Source organism: Trachemys scripta, chromosome 9, assembly GCF_013100865.1.
Source record: "Trachemys scripta elegans isolate TJP31775 chromosome 9, CAS_Tse_1.0, whole genome shotgun sequence".
NCBI lineage: Eukaryota > Metazoa > Chordata > Testudines > Emydidae > Trachemys > Trachemys scripta.
This window is the reverse complement of record NC_048306.1, coordinates 92,905,746-92,929,886: the sequence shown is the minus strand read 5'-3', so window position 1 is coordinate 92,929,886 and position 24,141 is coordinate 92,905,746. Positions and strand designations below refer to the sequence as shown.

The following is a 24,141-nucleotide window of genomic DNA, read 5'->3' as shown; positions in this document are numbered from 1 at the left end:
AAGAGCCCATTATTGAATATTTGTTCCCCCTGTTCGGACTTTAGAGACTGTAATCAAGTCAACTTTTAAACTTCTTTTTGCTCAGCTAAATATATTGAGCTCCTTGCCTCTATCACTTTAGCCATGTTTTTTAATCCTTTAATCATTCTTGTGGTTCTTCCCTAAACCATCTCCAATTTATCAACATCCTTCTTGAATTGTAGAGATCAGAACTGGACACAATATTCCAACAGTGGTCGCACCAGTGCCAAATACAGAGGTAAAATAACCTCCCTACTCCTATTCAAAATTCCCCCATTTATGTATTCAAGGCCTGCATTAGTCCTTTTGGCCACATTGTTGCACAGGGAGCTCATGTTTAGCTGATTATCCATCAGAACCCCTAAGTCTTTTCAGAGTCGCTAATTTCCTGGATTGAGCCCCTACCATGGAAGTATGGTCTGCATTCTTTGTTTCTAGATATATACATTTAGTCATATTAAAATGCGTATTGTTTGCTTGTGCCCAGCTTATCATGAGATCCAGATGGCTCTGTTTCAGTGACCTGTCCTCTTCTTTATTTACATTTCCCCAATTTTTGTGTCATCTGCAACTTTATCAGTGACAATTTTATGTTTTCTTCCAGGTAATTAATAAAAACGTCAAAATAGCATAGAACCAAGAATCAATCCCTTTGGGGCTCACTAGAAAAACCCCTATTTGATGATGATTCTTCATTTACAATTATATTTTGAGACCTGAAGTAGAGTTGGGCAAACTATTTTTGATGAGTAGTGCTTTAGCAGGAAAAAAACATTTTGGGGGGCACCAAAACTATTTGTGAATTTGGATCAAATTTGAAAAATGATTTCAGCTGAAAAAAGTGGAAAAAAACAACAACAACATAGAAAGAGTTGGAACATTTTGCTTTGACTATTTCAAAATGTTTCATTTTGGCTTTTTCATCTTCAAATGTTCCGTGTGGAAAATTTTTAAATGTTTTGACATTTTGTTTCAGTGGTAATACCTCCCATTATTTCCTTTGGCTTTCACAAACATTTCAGAAAGTGCTCAGTGGGAAGTGCTGTATAAAATCAGCAATCCTTTTAGATAGGGGTTATTTTATTTAATTTTTTCCTAGATAAATCTCCTATTTAAAAAAAGCTTAGTGATCAATTCAAAGGCCATCCATTCAGTTCTCATGAGTGGGGTACTATGCTGGTACTTCATCACTGACAAAAAGATGAACGTCATACAAATAAATTATAGAGATAAGACCCATACCAATTAAAATGAAAGGTGACATGTAAAACAGAAAAGAAAAATTAAAAAGAAAACCGTGGAAATATCCAACCCTTCTCTACCTGTTACTTCAGTCCAATTAAGCCTGACAAATAGTAATTTATACGCCTTTTCACCTGACACACCAGTCTTGTTAATATATTATAAAGAGGTTTCAAAACACTGCTCTGTGCAGTTTCCTACTCTGAAGGAATTCAGCCCTGAGTCAAAACCATTCAGAGGCCGAGCTTCAGGCTACCCACAGCAATAACTGCTTGCTCCTAGTTGGCAAAGCAATTGCTTGCTAGAAAATTAACCATATAAGAACAAGTTTCAAGGACTACATAAATAGGTTGGTGGATGTAACAAACAGGTGTATTATATAAGAACATAAGAATGGCCATGCTGGGTCAGACCAAAACTCCATCTAGCCCAGTATCCTGTCTTCCAGCAATGGCCAATACCAGATGCTGCAGAAGGAATGAACAGAACAGGGTAATTATTGAGTGATCCAGCTCCTGTTGTCCAGTCCCATCTTCTGGCAATCAGAGGTTTAGGGACAGCAAGAGCATGGGGGTTGCATCTCAGACCATCTTGGCTATTAGACATTGGTGGACCTATGCCCGATGAACTTATCTACTTTTTTTGGAACCCAATTATACTTTTGGCCTTCACATCATCCCTTGGCAACAAGTTCTGTGTGTTGTGTGAAGAAGTATGTCAAGTTAGTTTTACACCTGCTGCCTATTAAATTCATAGGGTGATCCCTGGTTTGTGCTTTATATGAAGGAATAAACACTTCCCTATTCACTGTCTCCACACCATTCATGATTTTATAGACCTCTGTATAGTAGTGGTCAAAATTTATCCAGCAAAGCACTGATCTTTCTTTTTGCCTTTCGTATTGGTTTGAAAGGGTAGAGAAAAGAAACAAAACGCTCCTGTGGGCTCCCTCATTACTAAATAAAGAAACCTTTTTTGCCTGGCTGTCCTGCTGGCTAAGGAAGACTGGGCATAGCTTACTTCATAGCCTCCAATGCTATGAGCCCTGTGGGTGTTCCCCTCAATTTCCCTCCAATGCTTTAAAGAACTGCCTCTATAGCAATCGTAATCTGAAATGGCCCAACTGTTGTAAGAGGAGGTTGAATCTCCAGCTCAGATCCCAGTGCATGATACTACTCTAGACCAATGGGATGGCTCCTAAGAGCACCAGTTGTTAAACCAGAAAATATTGAATGCTTCAATATCCTTGCCCTCCCTCCCTCCCCATGTTACTTGTTGCTAAAGTATTTACTGCTAGCTGGTAGCTCTTAAAGCCTCACAGGTAGCCATGTTGTCCTATGAATGCTCTGTCTCACAAGTGCTTTATGACTTGGGGGTTCTCATTCTCCCCCTCTTTCCTCTCTGCAGCTAACCTCTAAACAGCTGGTCCAATGGGGGGATTTTTACTGGAGAAGGGCCTCAGCCAATACCTGGATGCTATTACACATTAACTGTGGGGCTCAGGTCCAACTTGAAATTCACCAGCAGAGAAATGGAGAGGGCACTGGAAGACAAATCATACCCCCTTTCCCATTGCTAGATTGTGCCTTATATGCTGAAGTTTGTACCTTTGTAAAACTTTGTGGTGTTTAGTAGGTAAATGTTATTCATGACTTTTTTTTTTATTCATTCATTCAAGTTTTGCATCTTGCGTGTCTATTTTTCCCCACTGACAAACAGGAAATCCTACACAGTAACAATGTGTTATGCATTGAGATTTCACTAATTCCCTATTTTTCATATGCTCAATATATTTTTGAGTCACTGAGCATGAAGTCTCCCAGCTTCAAACCATATGTTTAAAAAAATTAGGTGAAGACACTCAAAACAAGAGCAAGAGTGAGAGAGACAGATGCATTTTCAGCTCCTGCAAAGTCACCAATGCGGGAAAAACAAAACAAAACACCCCTTTTGAAATAATCTAGGTAAGTCAATTAGTTGTGCTTCATCTCCTCTTGATTGATGCTTCACCTTATCATGTTTTACCACATTTTGCTGGAATACGGAGGCTCAGATTAAGTTACCGTCAGTTGAGAACTGGCTCTGTAAATCCCGGGTGGCCACCTATAGCTCGTTTTAAGGAATTTTCTGGAAATGACTTTCCTTGTCCAAAGGGGGTGGGGTGGGGAAGGAAAAATGTGGTTGTCAGTGCTGACGTCTGATTTAGTCAAATATGGCTTTTTCTAGTGCACATGAGCTTTGGTCTGTGTGATGCAGGAAGTCAGACTAGATGTTAATAAAATGTCCTTCCTGGCTTTGGATATCAATGAATCTCTGAGCTTACACTATGTGGGGCTGGAGCTAGAAAATCTATTTGGTGGCCTCAGCTCTTTGTTTATCTGTCACAAAACCAGCAGCACACAGCTTGGCAATCGGTTCTCGAGAGAGCTTCTGGACTGGAATGAAAAAGGGGTTGCTAGTCTGTTTATATTGCACCTATCATTGTGGCATGTGGGGGCGTATCTGAGCTGAGCTTTGTTCGGGGATCAAAGCAGAAGTGGAAAGGTGGCTGTGTACCTCCCCTGTGATGGGGCTGTCAGGGGCAGGGAAAGGCCCTGTTGCAGGAGACAGCAGCCCTGGAAGTTGCTCTAACATGTGCGCCAGCCCATATAGACTGTTTCAGCAGCCAGGTATAGCTGGGCTGTGAGGATGCCCAGCCATGCAAAGTCTGTGATGACCCTGCATCGGCCAACGACTCCATCTACATCAGAGAACTTCCCCACTGGGCTCTTCTGGTGGCTTTGTGGCACCCATCATTTGGACTCAGTTCAGCATTGCGCCAACCTGGTTTGGCAGAGATGTACAGGGAGCCTTGCCCAATGTCTGCCTGCCCCACACTCTACTTCGCCTGAACCAGCATTACGTTCACTCCCATATTAATGGATGTGTGCAGGGTGCCTGTGTCTCCATATCTCCCCTTTTATCCACTCCTCAGCATCCTGGGACTGGGAACCAGTGCGGCAGGTTGGAGCAGGTGATGGGGGAGGGGAGGAAGAGCTGAAGAGGAGCCAGGGTGGGGGGTGGGAGTGGGAACAGACCAGGTGCTGGGGAGTCAGTGAGATTGGACAAGGAATCTGAGGAGGGAGATTGGGACCAGGAGCCAATGGAGATGGGGAAATGTGGGCGGGGAGGGCATCTGGAGGCCTTGGTTGGAGAGAGTGACAGATCCCATGAGGAGCTTTGAGGGGGAGATTAGGACTGGCTGGGTAAAGAGACTGGGATGAGAAATCTGAGAAGTGGAGATTGGGGCTGGCTAGGTGAGGAGCCTAGGACTGGACCAAAGGGCTGAGGTGGAGAAAAGACAAAACTGGGACAGGTTAGAGGGGACAGAGCAGAAAGACTTGTGCTTGGGGGAAAATGGGCAAAAGAGTGTGTGTCACAGGACTCAGCCTCATTCTGTGCACAGGATGGACCTGGTCAGGGTTGTGGCGTGAAGGAGGTTGTTACCTTTAAACCCCTGCTTCATTTGTTGCAGAAGTTGGATGGTGTAGCATATCTGAGGCAGGGGGTTGTAGGAAAAGAGAGGAGGGTCTCATGGTTAAGTCAGCTGAAAGCTGCCCCAGAGAACTGGATTCTCTCCCTGCCTCTCTCTCAGAGTCCCTATGTGATGCTAAGCAAGTCACTGAAACCAAACTTTGTCACTAATGGTTTGCTCCTCATCAGGTGTCCAATTTGAGACTCTGGATCTGATTTGCAGAGGTGCCGAGCACTCACAGCGAGGACTGAGGTCAATGGGAGCTGTGCTTTGAACATATGAAGTGCTATCTAATGTTAAGTACTCTGAAAAAATCAGGTGGTCCTAGCGCTCTCAAACTGGGCACCCCAAACTAGTGGATATTTTTAACCTTTATCCCTCTGTGCCTCAGTTCCCCATCTGTAAAGTGAGGGTAATACCCATTCATTTCACAAGTGTTGTGTAGATAAATTCATTAATATTTGACTAGCGTGCAGATACCTTAATGATGAGTGTCATAGAAAAACCCAAGAGGAAATTGATAATTTTGTCTTCAGAGCAGGCTTTGAATAGTGTGAGGTAACTAAGTCATGGAGCCATTCACTGAACAATGAAATATTGAATAGCTGCTTGGTAAGTGAGGACTGCGCAATCTGTGCACTGAATGAGGCAAGGGTCCTATGGATAAAATGGTACGTGATCATGTAATTGAAGATTGTATCAGAATGCACATGCACAAGGGGGCCGAATTAAGACTGCACATTAAGACTGGCATTTCCTAACTTTTGAGTGCTTGACTTTACCACCCTAATAATGTTCGTTTAACACATTTTTTTTTGTAAAAAGCAACAGAGGGTCCTGTGGCACCTTTAAGACTAACAGAAGTATTGGGAGCATAAGCTTTCGTGGGTAAGAACCTCACTTCTTCAGATGCAGTTTTTTTTGGTCAGTAATTATAATCCCGCTCGACACAATTTAACAGCATCAGGGCAGTGGATTTTTATCCAAGGCTTGAAATAGTTGTCAGAATAGCTTTGTCAGCAGCTGAAACAGCACAAGAAAAGAGGAATGGTCTCTGTGCACATTTTCACACCGAGAACCAAAAGCTGAAGCAACACACACTCTGAGCCCCTGCAGTAGAAGGAAATGCTTGCGAACCCAGCATAACACTTCATGTTTGGTTGGAGATCCCACAACTTGGGCCAGCTGTCACATCACACAAACTGGTTTGCCTATCACAAACCAACCAGCCTTTCGATCAACTTGCTGGAGAGAGACGCAGGAAAGAGAACACAGTCCATGTGAGCCACTGAATGTGAGCTATAGTAGTACCAGAGAGGGCTTTGAGCAAGAGACGCTGAAGTGTCCTGGGAGACAATTTGGAACTGGAAAATCTAATAAAGAGGCAGTTCATTGAGGTTCATCCCCAGCAGCTGACCTAGTGCCCTTTATGTTGGATGAAAAGTGTTATCTAAATGTAAATTGCTGTCACTACATGGATCCTAGCAGGATTAGCTATGCAAGGAGCACCTTGCAAAAGCAAAACTGTCTTCTCTCTTAAAGCCAACATTGCAAACCTTCACTGGCAGCAGGGTTACCTACAGTATCTTCACCCTTCCTTGAAACCCAAGAAAGCCCTGGTTTCCTCTGGCATTGCCGGTCGAGTGTGATTTGAACACTTGCCCATACAAGTGGGAATGCAGGCAGCCAAGAGACCAGATGAGGATCAAATACATTAATTGAGGGCACGAATCACAGGCAGAGATATTCAAGCAGTCTGTCCCAAGGACAGCTGTCTATGGTGAGAGGGATATCCAATTAATATTCCAGCTCTTGGCTACAGTCACCACCCAAAATACACTTTTAAAAATCTGATTTTATGGCTGTGAAATAAATATCTGGCCCTGTTGAATTGTGTTTAGTGTTTCCTGCTGGGCAGGTGGGTGTAGAAAGAGCCTTCCATCTTATTCTCTGCATGAAGCTCCCATCCTATGGTTTAAAAGAGAAAGAAGAGATTACAGGCCCACGTGGATGAGCTTATGAGCAGGTCAGAGGCACGTGGAGGCAAGTTGTGAGGGGTCCTTTAGCAAAGGGGCTAGTGGACGACAACATTTTCACATCTGAGCCCTGAAGGATCCCTTTGTCAAGCTGCACTTTGGAAACACTCCTGTAGACCAATGGTCTTATACTATGTCCCCAATGTCAGCCAGTGTAGCTCTAGTAACTTAATTAAGTCAATGGACCTACACTGGTGTAACTCAAGGCAGAATTTAAAGTCCTGTTTGGCACTCCTTAGTCAGGCAAAACACCTGTGATGTTACCTTCACTTAAGCTGGCTCACAACTGATGCCTACATGCCCATGTAAGGCAGCCATAGGGTGTAAAGTATCCCATTACACCCTTGCATGAGTAACCCACTTTGTGAGTTACAATGACTGGAGCAGCCATCACTCGGTTGCTCCTTCATCTCCTGTGCAGATGGGTGGGGAGTTAGTATGCAGGAGCAGGAAGTGGGTGGACCCTTGGAACCTGTCTCCCCTCCTCCCGTGTGCTGACCAATGCAGCTGAGCCACCGTGCTGGGAGAATCAGGGAATGAATTGTGATTCAGGGCAGATCGCAGGATGACCGTCTAGCCCTTAGTGCTTAATTTTGCAATTGTGGTCAGAACCTCATTTGCTTGAGATAAAGAACTTGCAAGCGGGTGACCCAGACTCAAGCAATGTTGCCATCAGAAGTCCATGGATTCAGATAGGCTCAAGAGTTTTGCCTCCTTAAGATAGACACTTGATAGCCTCAGGTTAGTGGCAAGAAAATGGAGAATACAGAGCAGTGGGTTCCTCCCAGGCTCCACTCACAAATTGTGCTCTGCCTATTTGAAACACCCACAAGAAGTGCCAGACTAAGACTCCACTCGATTGTACAGACCTTCAGAGCCATTAATCCTCTTCTTTCTTACGCACTGTGCATGGGACATCAGCCCATCAGTCTGACTTGTCTCTCTCGTACATGTTTGAGCAGCAGTGAAACAGTTCACTATATTGACATTTAAGTGGCCGTTGTTAGGGCACAGAGTTCACCATCAAAGCGAGTATCAGCAGGTCTCATCTCTCAGCGCTCTTATGTCAGGCTATCTGCAGAGTCAGCTGCATTAGTTTACACTTGTCTCATGTTTGGAAGGTCACCTTTGCAACCATAATGACAATTTATTTATTTATAATAAAAGCTTCCAGTGCACCAGATGGCAGCTTGCCAATAAAAGTACCAGCTCTCTGAGATGCCAAGAGCCAGCCCACTTCAACCCCTGCACATTGAACTGCCTATGTGTCATTTCTATGTTTCTGTGCAACATGAGGCCTGCCAGTTCATGGAAATAGCTTTTGTTCACTCTGCTTCTATCCATCACAATAAGCATGGCCTGACCACTGACAGATCGTGGATACAGTGTGTGATTTGCAAATGGAATGCTTTCTTCCCAGCAATGTCGCTCTGTCATATTATATCCTTCTCTCCCTGCCATGCCATGCATCAGCATCAGGCTCTGCCACTGCTCGCCCTGTGCCAAGGCAAATTCACAGTAGAAGTGACAAAAGGTAATGAGATTAGAGATGGGAAAACTAGTTTTAGTAAAATAAGAGCCAGATAACCCTGGGAACTGCAAAGTTCATGTAGCATTCACACTACAGGGATGGGAATCATGCAAGTACCTAGATGACCGCTAGACTGATGATTTAAAATCATCACTGATAAAGTTTGCAGATGACACAAAAATTGAGCAAGTGGTAAATGATGAGGACAGGTCACTGCTACAGAACAATTTGGGTTGCATAATAAGATGGGTCCAAGCAAACAGTATGCATTTATATGGCTAGATGTAAAGGTATACATTTAGGAACAAAGAATGTAGACCATATTTACCTGATGGGGGACTCTCTCCTGGGAAGCAGTGACTCTGAAAGAGATTAGGGGGTTGTGGTGGATAATCAGCTGAACATGAGCTCCCTGTGTGACACTGGCCAAAAGGACTAATGCAACAATTGAATTCATAAACAGGAGAATCTCGAGTAGTAGAGAGGTTATTTTACCCCTGCATTCGGCACTGGTGTGACCACTGCTGGAATACTGTGTCCAGTTCTGGAGTCCACAATTCAAGAAGGATGTTAATAAATTGGAAAGGATTCAGAGAAGAGCTATGGGAATGATTAAATATTAGACAACATGGCTTACGCTGATAGATTCAAGTAGCTCAGTCTATTTAGTTTAACAAAGAGAGGGTTAAGGCGTGACTTGATTATAGTCTTTACATACCTACATGGGGAACAAATATTTAATAATGGGCTCTTCAGTCTAGCAGAGAAAGGTCCAACATGCTCCGATGGCTTGAAGTTGAAGTTAGACAAATTTAGACTGGAAAAAATGCACACTTGTTAACTGAGAGTAATTCACCACTGGAACAACTTACCAAGGGTCATGATGGATTCTCCATCACTGGAAATTTTTAAATTAAGATTGGATGCTTTTCTCAAAGATATGTTGTAGGAATTGTTTTGGGGAGGTTCTATGGCCTATGTTACACAGGATGTCAGACTAGATGGTCACAGTGATCCCTTCTGGCCTGGACATCTGTTACCCAACCGTTTGTAATGGACTATTATCCACACATAAGGCAAAATCCTATGGACTTTACTCCAGTAGTGCTCCCTTTGACTTCAGTGGGAATTTTGACCCAGCAAAGACTTCCAGGATTTGAGAGAGGGTACTGAATTCCCTCTGGTGGCAGTACTAATTATAATACTCCTGGGGTTGGTCACTATCTCTTACACAGTCCAGTGCAGTGGTGTTTTAGCCCTCTGGCTAAGGAACACTTGAGCCCCATCCCTTTCACAGTATTAAAGTCCAAAAATAAGAGAAAACCAAGAACTCAAAACAGATTCATCCAACTAGTCTTCAACAAGACCCCACCCTTCTACTCAGGGCCCGTTTTCCACAGCCATTCCTTTGATCAGGCTCCCAGGACCCAGTCATCCCATCCACTGGGACAGCTTATCCAGCCAGCCAGCAGTCGCAGATGCTTTGCTGAAGCCAGGCTTTTCTCACCAAGGGAGAAGCATGGCTCTACTTTCCCTCCTGGTCAGACCCCAGCTGAGCTAGGCTCCCTCTTTTTAACTTCCTTCTCCTCGCATCTGACCTCCTCTGTAGCTATAGTGGGCCCCCATTAATCCCTTCCTCTCCAGCATGGGGCCTGTATGCCCCATCACACACCATGACGCCTAAAAAACTAACCCCCACCCTTCATTCCCACAACAGGCAGGTTGTGTGCACGCACCTGGAAATATACGCTTCCTTCCTATTGATTCTTCCTTTGAAAATCTGTCTGTAGGGGACTGATCCATTAGTAATAGATCCTTCGGGAGGTGGATCAAGTTGTAAGTGCGTAACCCTAGCTCAGCTATTTTGGTTCTAGCTATAAGAGTCTCCGCTGTACAACTGGGATATCTAGAATGAGTTTCCCAAAAGCAGCTGGATCATTCATGGACACAAAAAGACTGGCATGGAAATAGACAAACCTGGTCTCTTCCAAGTGAAGTAGAACAAATGTAACTTTCTGTCTTTTTCATTCTCTCTCTTTCCTAGGCGGGGGACATTTAAAACTCAGAAACCCCAGAGTAATAGGAATTAACAACCCTAGCTGACACGGCACGCGATCGCACATGTTACCAATGATTGGTGTCTCCCCCACCCCACCCGTACTGAAAATGGAGATAACATTAATACTTTGAAAGGGAGACAAGCAGTCTCCACTGCTGCAGCAGTGACAGCAGGTGCGAACGAAGGAGCAGTAGGAGCAGCCGGTGGTGGGAAATGTTCTGTTGCTAACTTGCTTTCCCACCAGTCTTTAAGCATATGGTAAAGTGGTGCAGAGGAAGCGACATCAGATTACACCAGGGCCCCCTCTGTCTTGTGTTTTGCAGCATTCTGCAGTTTTAACTAATTCCCATTATACCGTACAGCTGTCTCAGCATATTAATGGCATTGAAGTCGTGTTTGTAGTGGGGCTGAATAGGATTGTGCCTGCTTAGTCACCATATTTTGCTTCCTACACTTAATCTGTGATGAATATAAGGGCGTTTATGTGCAGTGCACAGTGATTACAATCATGAGTGCCTTGACATGGAGATGCTGCAAAGGGCACTTCCTTCTGCACCACTCTATTTCAAGGCTGAAGTGGCCTGCCTGCCCTCAGATCAGCCTACATTTAGCTAGAGTAGGTTTTTCCTTTTGTGAAAGTAAAGGAATGTACTTGGGTGGCTGGATATTGAAGCGTGATTTATAATTTATTGAGTAGTATTTTGTAATGAAATGCAATATACTTGTAATATTTGTAATTATCATAAGGATAATCCAGTGTCATGCTTTGGGGTATAAATTGATCATACCTGCCATCTCCCCACATATACATATCACTCAATATACTGCTAAATACGTTCTAGGAAATTATCACTTTCCTTTGAAGATATCGGCTAGAGCTGGGTACGGTATGATTTTCCTGTCCTGCAAGAATTTCCATGATTTCAAAAATTTGTCCTGTCCCAAAACAAGATGAAAAGTCAAAATCTTGAAAGTTTTTGAGAACAGAAAATCCAAAAAGATTTCTGATCAGGTCAAAGCAAAACATTTTGTGTCAATAATTTCAAAATGTTTTGTTTCAATGTTGTATGCAGTGTTGTAGCCGTGTCAGGTGTTCCGATGCTTACTTTTTAAAAATTAAAAGTTTCCCTAAAAATTTAACTTAAATTTTGAAACAAAAAAGTAATTTTGAGCCAAAAACTGGAACTTGATTAAAACATCCTGTTTTGCCCCTTTCAGAACAATTTCAAAACAGGAAATTCACCCAACCTGACCCTTTCCTGAGAACAGTTTCGGTTTTAACGAATCTGTATTTGCAGATGAAAAAAGTTGAATCAAGAAATTCTCAACCACTGCTGATATTAGCTACTGATTAACACAGGATACCAGGCTGAATGGACTAATGATCCATCTGCCGCTATAAATTCCATTTTCCTATAAACGCTCCATTGCTGGCTTATGGTTGTGTCAGCATCTCTTGTGGATGAGCCCAGTTCTCATCTGTTTTCCATGCAATTTACGAGGTAGACAGACCCCTTTCTTCGTAAATGAGGATGTGATAAATAATTCCAGCTGACTGGATGAGGCCTCCTATTGGGTTTTGCCTGTCTAGTTTCCCCCCTGTGTGCTGTGGCATGTGAGCTGACTACTGCTCTCCACTGCCGTGGTGATTGCATTTCAGAGGTGCTGGGTGCATAGCATTTGCAAAGCATTTTGGGATGAAAAGCTTTATGGACATTTAAAATATCATTACTAGCCAATCGTCACAGGGCATACTCACCGCTAGAGTGCTCTCTCATGCCAAGACACGGCGTTGCTGGTCTGCTCTAGCACCCTCTGTCATTCTGCAGTTGTAGCAGACGGCTGCTTCTGTGACCTGAGCCTCCGGACAGGCCACCTTTCAGTTCAGTCCCCTTCCGGGATAACAGAAAAAGTACAAACAGAAACCCAGAGTCTTCATGCCAGACCTTCAGCCCCCATTTGGGACTCATCTGTCTTTGCCTCTTTAAGTCCTTAGACTTGTACTTCCACTCTTGCTGCAGGAGAGATAAGGGAACGCACGCCTGCCCTCTCCTCTCGGTTCCAGTCCAAGAACCCTGTGTTAGCCAGCCAGGGACCGCTTGTTCCAATCCCTTGCCCTGTCCTTGGGCTGCTCCTAGCTTTTCCCTGTTTGTCAGTGTCCCTCCCATGGCTGTGAACTCCACTAGTCCTGCTCTGAAGTTCTGTCTCCTCATGTGGCTTCTTCCCAACAACCAACTACGGAGGAGCTTCCCCAAGGCCCTTCCCAACCTCTTCGGCAGCAGCTGGGTCATACTGCAGGCAATCTCTCTCTCTCTCTGTCCTCAAGACAGAAGCCCCCCCAGCTCTCCTCCTTGGAGCGGGGGTTGTAATTTAGCCCAGCTGTGGGGCTCTAGTAGCTTCATCTTCAGCTGCCCTCTTTTCCCCCATTAGTCCTCTAGCTTGGATTGTTCAACAGACAGCCTTCTCCTCTGCTGGCACCCTGCTATGCCAGAAAAGGTGACATATACGCTGGTCCTGTTCCCAAAGCTTATCCCAGCTGGCTGGGAGAGAGGGGGACACTGCAAGGCTCCTGGTCGTGGGCCCTTAAAGAGACAGTAATGGGTTTTGTTTCCAAAAACACTGCCTATTCCCAGGACCTCTTCCTCTCTTCCAATAGCTCCTATTTCCTAGTCCTGGCACACCTCAGACCTCCGAAAATCTTAAAGGGCTGTGCCACAGGACGGGTGGGCTAACCCCTAGGTCCCACAACCCTTAAAGGGTGAGAAAAAAAGTTACATAAAACAGTGTGGGACACATCAAAAGTATACACGTAGCTGCCAGCTCTGCATATGAGAATGGAAAAACGTAACATAAAAAGTATATAAACTTATAAAGAAGGCACTTGAATGTCATCCATTACTCAGCATTCAGAGAAATCTGATAAATCTTAAACAAGCTGCAAATGAAATTGACCACATTTACCTCCTTAAAATAAATGGTTCTCTTTATTCATTCTAGAGGGGCTTTTCCCATGAAATTAGTTTTGTTTTACAATTTAGCAGCCTTAGATCCTGGCTGAAGAACCATTCAGAGAAGGGCTCTCAAATGGCTGGAGAACTGTCAAAACTGAGCTGTCTGAGAAGAGGCAGAGAGAGAACACTTCCTGTTTTGCTTTGTTTGCTTTTAATCAATGCACACCCCGCTATGTGCACATATTGGCATATTTAGCACCGTACTGGCGATTTAGTTGAGTAATGAATGGCTTGTTATCATGAGGAGCAAGGCATTAAGGATATAGAAATGCTGGGACTTCTGTTTAATATTGAGGAGATGGTTGTTTGGATGTTTCCGAAAAGTAGTAAATAAATTTCTAAGAACATTAGCACAAACGGAAGCATAGCTATCAGCTGACGCTGTGTGTCTCTTTCAGACACCAGAACCTAACCAGGCAAATAGTTCATTCCTTTGCTGCTGGAGCCTGTAGCAGGAGATCAGTGTAAAAAAAGGATGGTCTTGCAGTTACAGCAGTGGAATGGGAAGCAGGAGAACTAGATTCAATTCCCAGCTTTGCCACAATTGTGACCTGGGGCAAATCATTTAATCTCACTGTGACTGACTCCCCTAGCTGTAAAATGGAGCTGATACTTAGACTGTAAGTTCTTTCGGGCGGGGACTGTTTGTACAGCACCTAGCACAATGGGGTCCGGATCCGTTCTAGGTGCCACTATAATACAAACAATACATAATGTCCTTTCTACTTCCTTTCATCATTCTTGTCTAGCTAGATTGTACTGTTTTCAGGGCAGGGATGGTCTTTTACTATGTGTTCGTACAGCACCTAACACAGTAGGGCCTTAATCTGCGTTAGAGCCTGGACGTGCTGTCATGACCAGGGCTTAGGCATCATGGCCCTAGTACCAAAGCCAGGAGGCAGGAACAGAGCCAGGATTCAAGGGGCAAAGCCAGGATCCATAGCCAGAGTCAGAGTTCAAGCCCCCAAAGCCTAGAATCAGACCCCAACTACCAAAACCAGGCGTCAAAGCCAGTGTTGGAGTCCAAGTACTGAAGCCAGAGGGCAGAGCCGGAGTCAGAGCCCTGGTATCAAAGCCAGGGGTTGGAGTCAGAGTTCAAGGCTGGAAGCCAAGGGTCCAAACTGGGGTCAGGCGTCGAAGAGCAAGCTGAGAGGGAAGCCCACTTCATTGCATAGACACTTCCTGGGTGTACACCTGGGAGATACCAATACCTATACCAATCAAGGGCCATGAGGGAAGCTGTCAGTCTGGCCTTCCACAGTAGTACTTCCTGTGGTGTTTATCATCGCTGTGTGTATGAGGTAACTCATGCAGCCCGACCGTGACTAATGGGTAGCAGAGTGGAGGCATCACACACCTTACCCCTCTGGCGTCTAGTCCTGTCTCTTTTGAACCTCAGACGTGCTCCTGTGATACAAATAATAACAGTGCTGATCACCGGCTCCTCAATGCAGCACTGGCAATGTTCTCTTGGGGTTTCCATAGGATGCAGAAGTGTGTTTTGCCCCAAAGTGTGTTTGGATGAAGCCATATTCTAAACATGGCTTTTCTCACCTGCCTCTTATATTTGATTTGTCTTCCTCTGTGGCTTGTGCATTGGAAGCAGCAGCTAAAACGTTCAGTTCACGGAGATGCACTTAATTGTGACAAAATGATTTCTATGCCACTTGAGGCACCTCCCTGACATGTTTTCTCAGCATGTAAAGGGGCCTTCAGCTGCCTTGCGCCATTTGCTGGATTTTAAATGTGGCAGATTAAAAAATGTCTGTCTTTGTGCTGTTCTTGAACTGGGAGGAGACTAGAAGGGATTGGGGAATTCAGATGTAGACTCATGAAGAGATTTTGAACGGGGTCGTGTATCAGCCGTGGCATTCACTAGTGACTGTGACAGACAGAACACTGGCCAAAAGCGGTGGCTGGGAATAAAGGGAGGGGGGTCAAGATGGTTGGAGCAGGGAACCAGAAATCCAAACTGGTAGATTCCAATCTCCGCCATTGATTCCTAACTGGTAAGGCCTAAAGGAATTATGATAACCTTGTCTGACCTCCTGCACTATACACAGACCATCGAAACTCACCCAGTAATTCCTGAATCAAACCAATAACGTCTGTTTGAACTACAGCATCAGTTTTACAAAGGTATCCAGTTTGACTTCACATGATGGCGACCTCACCATGCCCTAGGTAAATTATGTGTGACCTTCAGTCTCTATGGGTAGGTCTACACTACCCAGTAGTTCGGCAGCAAGCAAATCGAACTTCTGGGTTCAACTTATCGTGTCTTGTCTGGACGAGATAAGTCGAACCCGGAAGTGCTCGCCATCGACTGCGGTACTCCAGCTCGGCGAGAGGAGTACCGCGGAGTCGACGGGGGAGCCTGCCTGCCGCGTCTGGACCAAGGTAAGTTCAAACTAAGGTACTTCGAACTTCAGCTACGTTATTCACGTAGCTGAAGTTGCGTACCTTAGTTCGAATTGGGGGGTTAGTGTAGACCTGCCCTATGTGACCTTGGCCACATTGCTAAAACGCTCTGTGCCTCAACTTACCTATGTGAAATGCAGGCACAGTTAATGCTCCCCTATTTCACAGGTGGGTTGTAAAGCTTGATTAATTCATGTTTGCAAAATATTTTGTGATCCTCAGACATATGGTCCTATAGAAAAACACATAGGAGTTTAGGATTTGCCATACTGGCTCAGCCCAAATATTAAAATCCTTAGGAATCCCTATTCCCCAGGGACAGCTGAGCCATCTTGGTATAGCATAGCGTATAATACACTAGAACCACCGTTACGTGCTCTGCCACTAGCCTGCTGCATGACCTGAGGCAAGTCACTTCACCTCCCTTTGCCTCGGTTTTCCCATCTGTAAAATGGGGATAGTGATACTGACCTCCTTCATATAGCACTTTGAGATCTATTGATGAAAAGTGCTATGCAAGAACTAGGGATTATTTTTATCATTAAGAGCACTATCCTGGTTGCACTGAAGCTGGGGTAGTACCTCCCACTGAAAAGTAATTTCTACGCTACAATAGAACACCTGCTGCTGGCCTGTGTCAGCTGACTCAAGCGCCTGGGGCTCAGGCTGCGGGGGCCATAAAATTGAAGTGTAGATGTTTGGGCTCAGGCTGGAGCTGGGTTCTGGGAACCTGGCAGGTGGGGGTGGAGGATCTCAGAGCCCGGGCTCCAGCCCGAGCCTGAACGTCTGCACTGTAATTTTGTAGCCCCACAGCTGGAGCCCCGTGAACCCTTGTGTGGACATGCCCTGGGAACCATGGGCACAGTACTTAGTTTGTAGTGTAACAATGTACTGTACATAGTCTGCTGTTTGTGTCTTTTGTTTATGGAACCAATTAGGAAATGTTAGTATGTTTGCAGAGTTGACTCTGGCTGTTTGTTTACCACACTGGGTAGCAGAGGCTAGGACTATGGCTGGTGGCTAGCTACCTCTAGAGTTGCTAAAGGAAATGCCTGTCCAGGTCCGTGTTGTTACCATAACCTTGGACACGTTTGGAATAGCCCTTACTGCTTTTTCAGCAGGGCGGGTATTTTTTCAGTTGACTTTACAGCTTATCTCCGCTTTTGGGGGCTGCTGCTGGCACCCCCACAAAAATGCAGTATTAATGGGCAATTGGAATTGTATTGGTGGGGCTTGGTTAGCTCTACCAGCCAGTGGGCCAAATCCTGCATCCTCGTGCAACCTGGTTGAAACCAACGGGTTTGCACAGGGTGTAAATCATAGTTGTCTGGTTCAGATAGACTCCTTTATTAGCTAGTGACTATTATGTATTTGTCCTGAGAACCCTCAGTGGGTATCAGAGCGAGTATTTAATACACGGCCCCCATACTGGGGTGTGTGTGCGTAGTTATTTCCAGGGGATGAGGCCACCCTTCTCACAATACAGCCTGGGAAATAGGAAGCCAGAGGAGAAGGACTTTGTCTAGCTCATTGTTACTATCATTTTTATTACAGTAGCGCATAGAGGGCACAACCAAGATCAGGGCACTGTTGTGCTGGGCAATGTAAAAACACACATTAAGAGATAGTCCCTGCTCTGAGAAACTTGCAGCCTAAATAGACAAGATGGACAAAGGATGGGAGGGGAAACAGAGGCCAAGTGACCTGCTCAAGATTACAGCAGGTCAGTGGCAGATCTGGGAACAGAATGCAGGTCTCTTGCCTTCCAGACAAAAGCCCATGCTGCCTTCCAGCACTTGTGCTTTGGGTTTTAACTGCCATTCCCTCGCTGAGATTTTGGAATTGTTCTACTTCATTTCCTCACATTTGTCACCCACTGGGGTATACAGGTTCACTCACTTACAAGGGCTTGATCGCTGCCTTCCTTACATACCCCAAACACCCACCCCCTGAAACTCCGTGACATTTTCAAGGTAAAAAGTCATTCAGACAGAGTCTGACTTTGTCTCGCTCCTTATTAATAAATACTCTAGTGTTCTACTGTGGTAGCTTGTAACACTCTAGTAAACCTGCTGTAAGCAGTAGTCTTCTGGCAAAATACTGCAGAAAGGTTTGCAGCATATTTGGAAGGTTGGGTGTTATAGCAAGGAAGTTATACCTTAATTAAATAACCTAATCAAAACCATTGAACGTCAATGGGAATTAGGTGCCTAACTCACTTAGGGTACGTCTACACTACAAAATTATGTCAACCTAAGTTACGTCGAGTTACCTAAGTTATGTCAACCTAAGTTACCGCAATAATTAAATCACTTTTGCATGTCCACACTATGCTTCTTGGGTCAGCAGTGCATGTCCTCACCAGGAGTGCTTGCGCTGATTTAGCTGTTAGTGTAGGGCATTGTGGGATGGCATCTGAAAGGCAGAGAGACAGTTGACGAAAGTAATGAAGGGTCTACACTAACACGGTATCAAACTAACTACATTGACCTAAGTGCTACGCCTCTCACGGAGATGGAGTTATGTAGTGGGTGTAGTGGGTGAGTTACATGGGCGGGAGCAACATTTTAGTGTAGACGCTTACAGTATTAGGTCAACATAATCTGTAACACAAGAACTAGGGGCCACCAAATGAAATTAATAGGCAGCAGGTTTAAAACAAAAAAAGGAAGTATTTTTTTTCACACAACGCACAGTCAAGCTGCGGAACCCCTTGCCAGAGGCTGTTGTGAAGGCCAAGACTATAACAGGGTTAAAAAAAAAAACTAGATAAATTCATGGAGGATAGGTCCATCAATGGGTATTAGCCGAGACGGGCAAGGATGGTGTGCCTAGCCTCTGTTTCCCAGAAGCTCGGAATGGGTGACGGGATGGATCACTTGATGATTACCTGTTCTATTCATTCCCTCTGGGGCACCTGGCAATTGGCCACTGTCGGAAGACAGGCTACTGGGCTAGATGGACCTTTGGTCTGACCCAGTATGGCCGTTCTTACGTTCTTAAATCATATCAGTCTCCTTTTAAGCAGAAATCCAAAGAGTAAGGTCTATGTAGGGCTAAGGGAGCACTATTGACCTAACTCTGTAGCATAGACGTATTTGTGAATTCCAATTGGCACCTACCTATATTTTACAGCATCTAAATACATTTGTAAATCCGGCCCTTTGTCTTTATATAGCAATAGCATCCTTCCAGTAGAGGATCTCAGGTGCCTTATGAGCATTAAATGTTCACCACATGCCTCAGAGGCAGTCAAACTGGGGCACAAAGGGGTTAATTGGCTTGGTCATGGTCAGTGGAAGAGCCAGGAACAGAACCTGTGAATCCCAGTTGTCTCCTCTTCCCACTAGATAATGTTGATGAAGCTGTGTAGAAGGTCAATGGGGACGTTCTGCTCCAACTGATCTGCCCACAGTGATCTCAGTTCCTGTTCATGGGAAATGAGCAAGAGAGGGTAAAATGAGGAAAAAATGAGGTAGAGAAAGAAATAGCTCAGGCAAATATTCTGACTGAAATTAATCTCTCTGGGGCAGCAGGAGTTGCCTAAACTGTATTTGAAATGCTGATACTTCAGTAGGGGGCTAACTGTGCCAGTGATCAGACTGATAATTCCTTTTAAATTATTGTTTTACCTCACTCCATCCAATTACTCAAGTTATTTTGCTATCCCACAGATCTGTCTGTTAATGTCAACAAAATGATTATAGGCTGCAACAGCGTCAAGATGTTTCACCCACAGGAACGCTGGTAAAATGTTTACGGCACAACATGTTGAAAAGTGCATTTGATGTGTAAATGTCAAGCATAATCAGCTTCCTATCACTAGAAACAAAGTGGCACAATCACTGCCCCTAAAATGTCACACATGGAACTAAAGAGCTACTTTATTGCCGGCCACGTAAATCATCATGTAAATGGTCAGCGTTTGTGTCAGTAATTTCCTGAAGAATCCTCTCTGTTATTATAGCTATTTGCTAGATAGCATTGGGCAGAATGTTTGATTTGGAACAATTTCAGTGGAGAGTGCTGAGTTCTTCCTCTGGTGTATGTAGTGCTGCTGAAGACAGTGAGGCTTGTATATAAGAAAAGGGGCAATTTAAGATAGCAAATTTGAACACAAACCAGCCTCTTTTACTTGTGGAGCAAGCATCGACTTTCAAATGAATGAAAATACAAGTCTCCCATGACATGGTGCATTTTAGACACCTGCCAGGAGGCCTTTGCTAAATGCCACAGGGGTGGTCCTAGCCTGGCTACCTCCTTTGTTTTTGGACCCTCTTCTGATATGCTTTAATAATAATCATTAGCTCTTACACTGTGTAGTCCTTTATATATTTAAACTACTGCACCAATACTAGTCAATGAATCCCTGCACCATCCCCATAAGGTAGGTTCAGCAAATATTATCCTTATTTGATAAGGAAACTGCAGCAGAGAGGTGAAGTGACTGTTCAAGGTCACACAGGTCAGCGGGAGAACCAGGACCAGAGCTCGGGATTTCTTCACTTCCAACTTTGGGCTCAGTCCTTGGCCACTCCACCTCCCAACCTGCTTTGAAAATAAACTGCCAAGGACTTCCTACCAGACTGGGCCAAGCAAGTGCCTCAGCTCTCCTTCAGCATCTTCTGTAACTGGAGGAACCTCTGCTTGCCCTGCAGAGTCTTCTGCCTCCAACTAATGCACTTACACTTACTTGGATTAGCAGTTGTGTTCACTCTTCTTCCATCTGTTGTGATATTGTTGGGCACAACTGGCTCTTACCTGTGGCAGCTCCTGTAATTCAGATGCAATGGAGCTCTCGATAGCTCTTCTTGTGGTTTTCCTGCTTACAAAATTCTGATTGTAACACTGAGGAATTTCCTCCTCCATTTGGGGGGCACATATCATACCTTTTTGCTCTTAGGGTATCTTTAGTAAAAGCCAGGCAATGTACCAGCAGAAACGTTCACCCTGCTGCCCTTCATCTTGATTAATCCCTTTGCACCGGAGCATTAGGATTCTTCTTCTCTACAGACGTCTATCTCCATCTATTCTATGTTGGAACTCTCCAGCGGGAGACAATAAGGCATCAATCAGATTTTCTGGCCATGGACAAAATAATGTGGGTAGTGAGTTCTTTTGAATTTAAACGGCAACTTCTTGAAGTCCACTAGGGGCTTCTCCACTGTCAATCTAAATAATGTGGAAGTTGCTCAGATACCATGGTGAAGGGCTGTACAAAGCCCTAAAATGGGTAGATAGATAGATAGCTTTTACAAAGAAACTTTTACAAACTCCTTCTCATGTTACAGATGGTTGGCAATCCTGGTTTTATGGCAAAATAATCTTTTTTTTTTTTAAAAAGGTTGTTGAAACAAACCAGTTCTGAATGGAAAAGGTATTGAAATCCTGAAGATTTAATTTAATATTTTTATTACACATTTTTGGAGTCCTGATTACACCCCGCCACCCCCAGGAATTTATTTGCCTAAGAAAAATCATACCATGGATTACAAGATTGCAGGTTAAATCCACTGCCGTGAACTTATTTTTACAGCTCCGACTACACTTGTACAATTTGTAAAATCTTGTAACACCTTAAAGTTTTCAATACTACATCATGGAAGAAGGTACTTATATATGGATGAGCTAGACAGAAGACTCTGGATTTTTTCCTTCTGCTATCTTTTTGGCAAAAAAGAAAAAAAAAGGTGGAATCTCCTTCTTTTGAATGTACCTGTAAATAATTTCCTATAAATATTCTATAGTAAGTTCATGGGGTAAGCAGAGAGACTGCCTCAAATTTGTCCTTCAGCTTAGGTGCAAGATAAAAAATGTTGAGATTGTCTGTAGAGTATAACAACATGGAAAATAAATTATGCCAAAGATGTGCACATAGTGTGCATGGAATTATATGGGTAAAGCCCCCATGGAACATACATGACAGCTAGGACTACATATTAGTTTGAATCTCAATTTTTCCAATACCTCATATTACACCTGGACATTTTAGAATGCAAGTCACTTCAGCCAGCACTGCATAACAATAATAATTTCCAGAAATATTATGATTATTGTATAACAATTCAATTAATAGATCTAGCGAAGTGGAGGAGATTTTTTTTCAATCCAAATGTCACAGCAAGAGAGACCTCCATCTGATTGAAATGTCAGTGTGAATATTGGATAAGATCCCACGTTGCTGCTCCTTGATGTTATGGTCTTTTCCAGGCTTTGAATGTGATAAATACAGGAGTTATACTGCTCACTTTCCAGTTAGTCAAAAGGAAAAAAAAATAACAATCAAGTTACAATACACAATTAGATATAATATAGCTTTTTCTTTTTATATATCTATATAATCAAGTAAAAAAAGTTAAAATAGTTGGAAGTAAAAAATGAAAAAATAGCTGATTGTGTTTTTGTTTTTCTTTACAGTGATATGGTAGCAAATACAAGACAAATGTGTAATAAACCTTTACATAAGGTGTCTGGTCCCATCTCCAGCAATAGGGCTCAGCTTGGAGTAGAAAATGAAATTGGTTGAATTTTCTTTGTTTTTGGCTGTAGCTTCTGTAGATGATGTGATGTGAGGAAAACATATTGCAAATATCCATCTCCAAGGTGTTTTACAAAAGACCTAAAACACCAAAGGGTGAAATTTTCCCCTTTGCAGGGAGAGCCAGCACAAGCAACATGCAAGTCCCACTTAAGCTGTCAATCGTATATGCATCCATTCTATACCCTCTTACCATAAAAAGACATTGGTTCTATACTTTTGTTCCCCTCATTCCCTCCAAAGCCACCCGTTGCATGCCCTGAGGATTAAATGGGACATAAATGATGCCCAGGCCTTTTGCTAGCCCTCTGCACAGGGGTGAATTTCTCCCAGAATGTTACACTGAAATGTTGATGTGTTCATTGACAAAGCTTGGCAAATGGTCACACCGAGCCCTATTTTGGCTGTAGAAAAGAAAGAAGTACTAGTTCCAGCATAAAATGAGATCAGATTAGACAACCAACACAAACAGTATTTTTTTTCCTGTTGTCTGCATAATAATAACATCATGTTTGCATATAGAACAGCTTTTGCATTATTGCTCTACTTATAAGAATATAGTAAGGAACTTATAACAGACTTGCACGTTACAAACTTAAGGTTCTTTGGTGAAGAATGAAAAAACAGTATTTTAGCTGAAATACATCTCAGAGAAGTTTTTGCTTTTATCTGTTGATCCTTTGGATTCTCTCACAGAGGAGGGAGAGGTACTGAGTCAGCTTTACCATGGCAACGATGGCAACCCCCCCAATCATCATGCATGTTGGCCAGAAAAGTGAGTGGAACAGCACGTTGGAACTGTAAAGTTTGGTTAATATCACATTCTTCTGAATGCCTTCTGGGTCGTAAAAGCACGAGAAGCGCTGGTACTTCCTGAAATTTTCCATTACAACACTCACAAGTGACATGGACTCTTCGTAGTTCTTGCCACACTTGGGGATGTAGGAACACTGGGGAAGAAATTAAAAGGAAAATAAATGTCTCTAAACAAATACTAGTTTGGATGACAAACAGGAAAATCTCCGGCAGACTTGTCCCTTTCATAAGACCACAGAACAATTAAACGAATAGTAAGAATAATAAAATAGTCATAGTCATGGTCACAATTATATGAGGGACAATACTTTAAGCTTTTATAGCAGTTTCCATTTGAGGAACTCAAAGGTCTGTACAAATATTAATGGAGTAATCCTCACGCTACCCTCTTACAGACACTTAGCCCCAGGGGCGGGGGAAGCACTAGAATGGAGCAAGCAGGTATTACATTCCCCAGTGAGATAGTGGACAAACCCTCTACATGAGCCCAAACTGGGAACAGGCGGAAACTCCTTGTATGTTTCCTTTTTGCACATCCATGCAGAATGTGTCCTGTAATTAGGGCCAGTGGTTCGTCACATGGCCACAGGGTGATGCTGGGTTCCATGATTGATTTGGTCTGTGGGTAGCTCTCTCTCTCTCTCAGACCCCTCTCAGCATTGTTGCATGGCTGAATCTGCCTGCATTGGGAGAACAGCTGTCAGTGGTTTTTGGTTATTAATTTAATTTTATCAAGTGAGATTTGCAAAGGAAATAGACATTTTGATTAAAATAATGTGACCTGTGACTTTTGATTTTTTTTAAATATATAAACTTCATAAATTTCCCCTGCTCTCTTTTATGACTATGCCATGACTTTTCATAACGTACTGCGACAAACCTGCTGCCCTAATAACAATCCATAGATTAACCTTGTAACAGGATTTGATTGATTCATTGGTGAGTTTATTAG

At 43.6% G+C, this 24,141-nt stretch overlaps 1 protein-coding gene across 6 annotated transcripts in view; it reads right to left on the bottom strand.

Moving 5' to 3' along the window:
* Window positions 1-21,215: 21,215 nt before the first annotated feature.
* Window positions 21,216-24,141, bottom strand: part of LOC117883194 (calcium-activated potassium channel subunit beta-2) — a 236,922-nt gene continuing 233,996 nt past the window's right edge. For all 6 annotated transcript variants that reach the window (XM_034782281.1, XM_034782283.1, XM_034782286.1 and 3 more), the window contains exon 5: window positions 21,216-23,323. In XM_034782281.1, coding sequence (XP_034638172.1) covers window positions 23,039-23,323 — 285 coding nt within the window. In that variant the 3' untranslated portion in view covers window positions 21,216-23,038. The remainder of the gene's footprint in view (window positions 23,324-24,141) is intronic.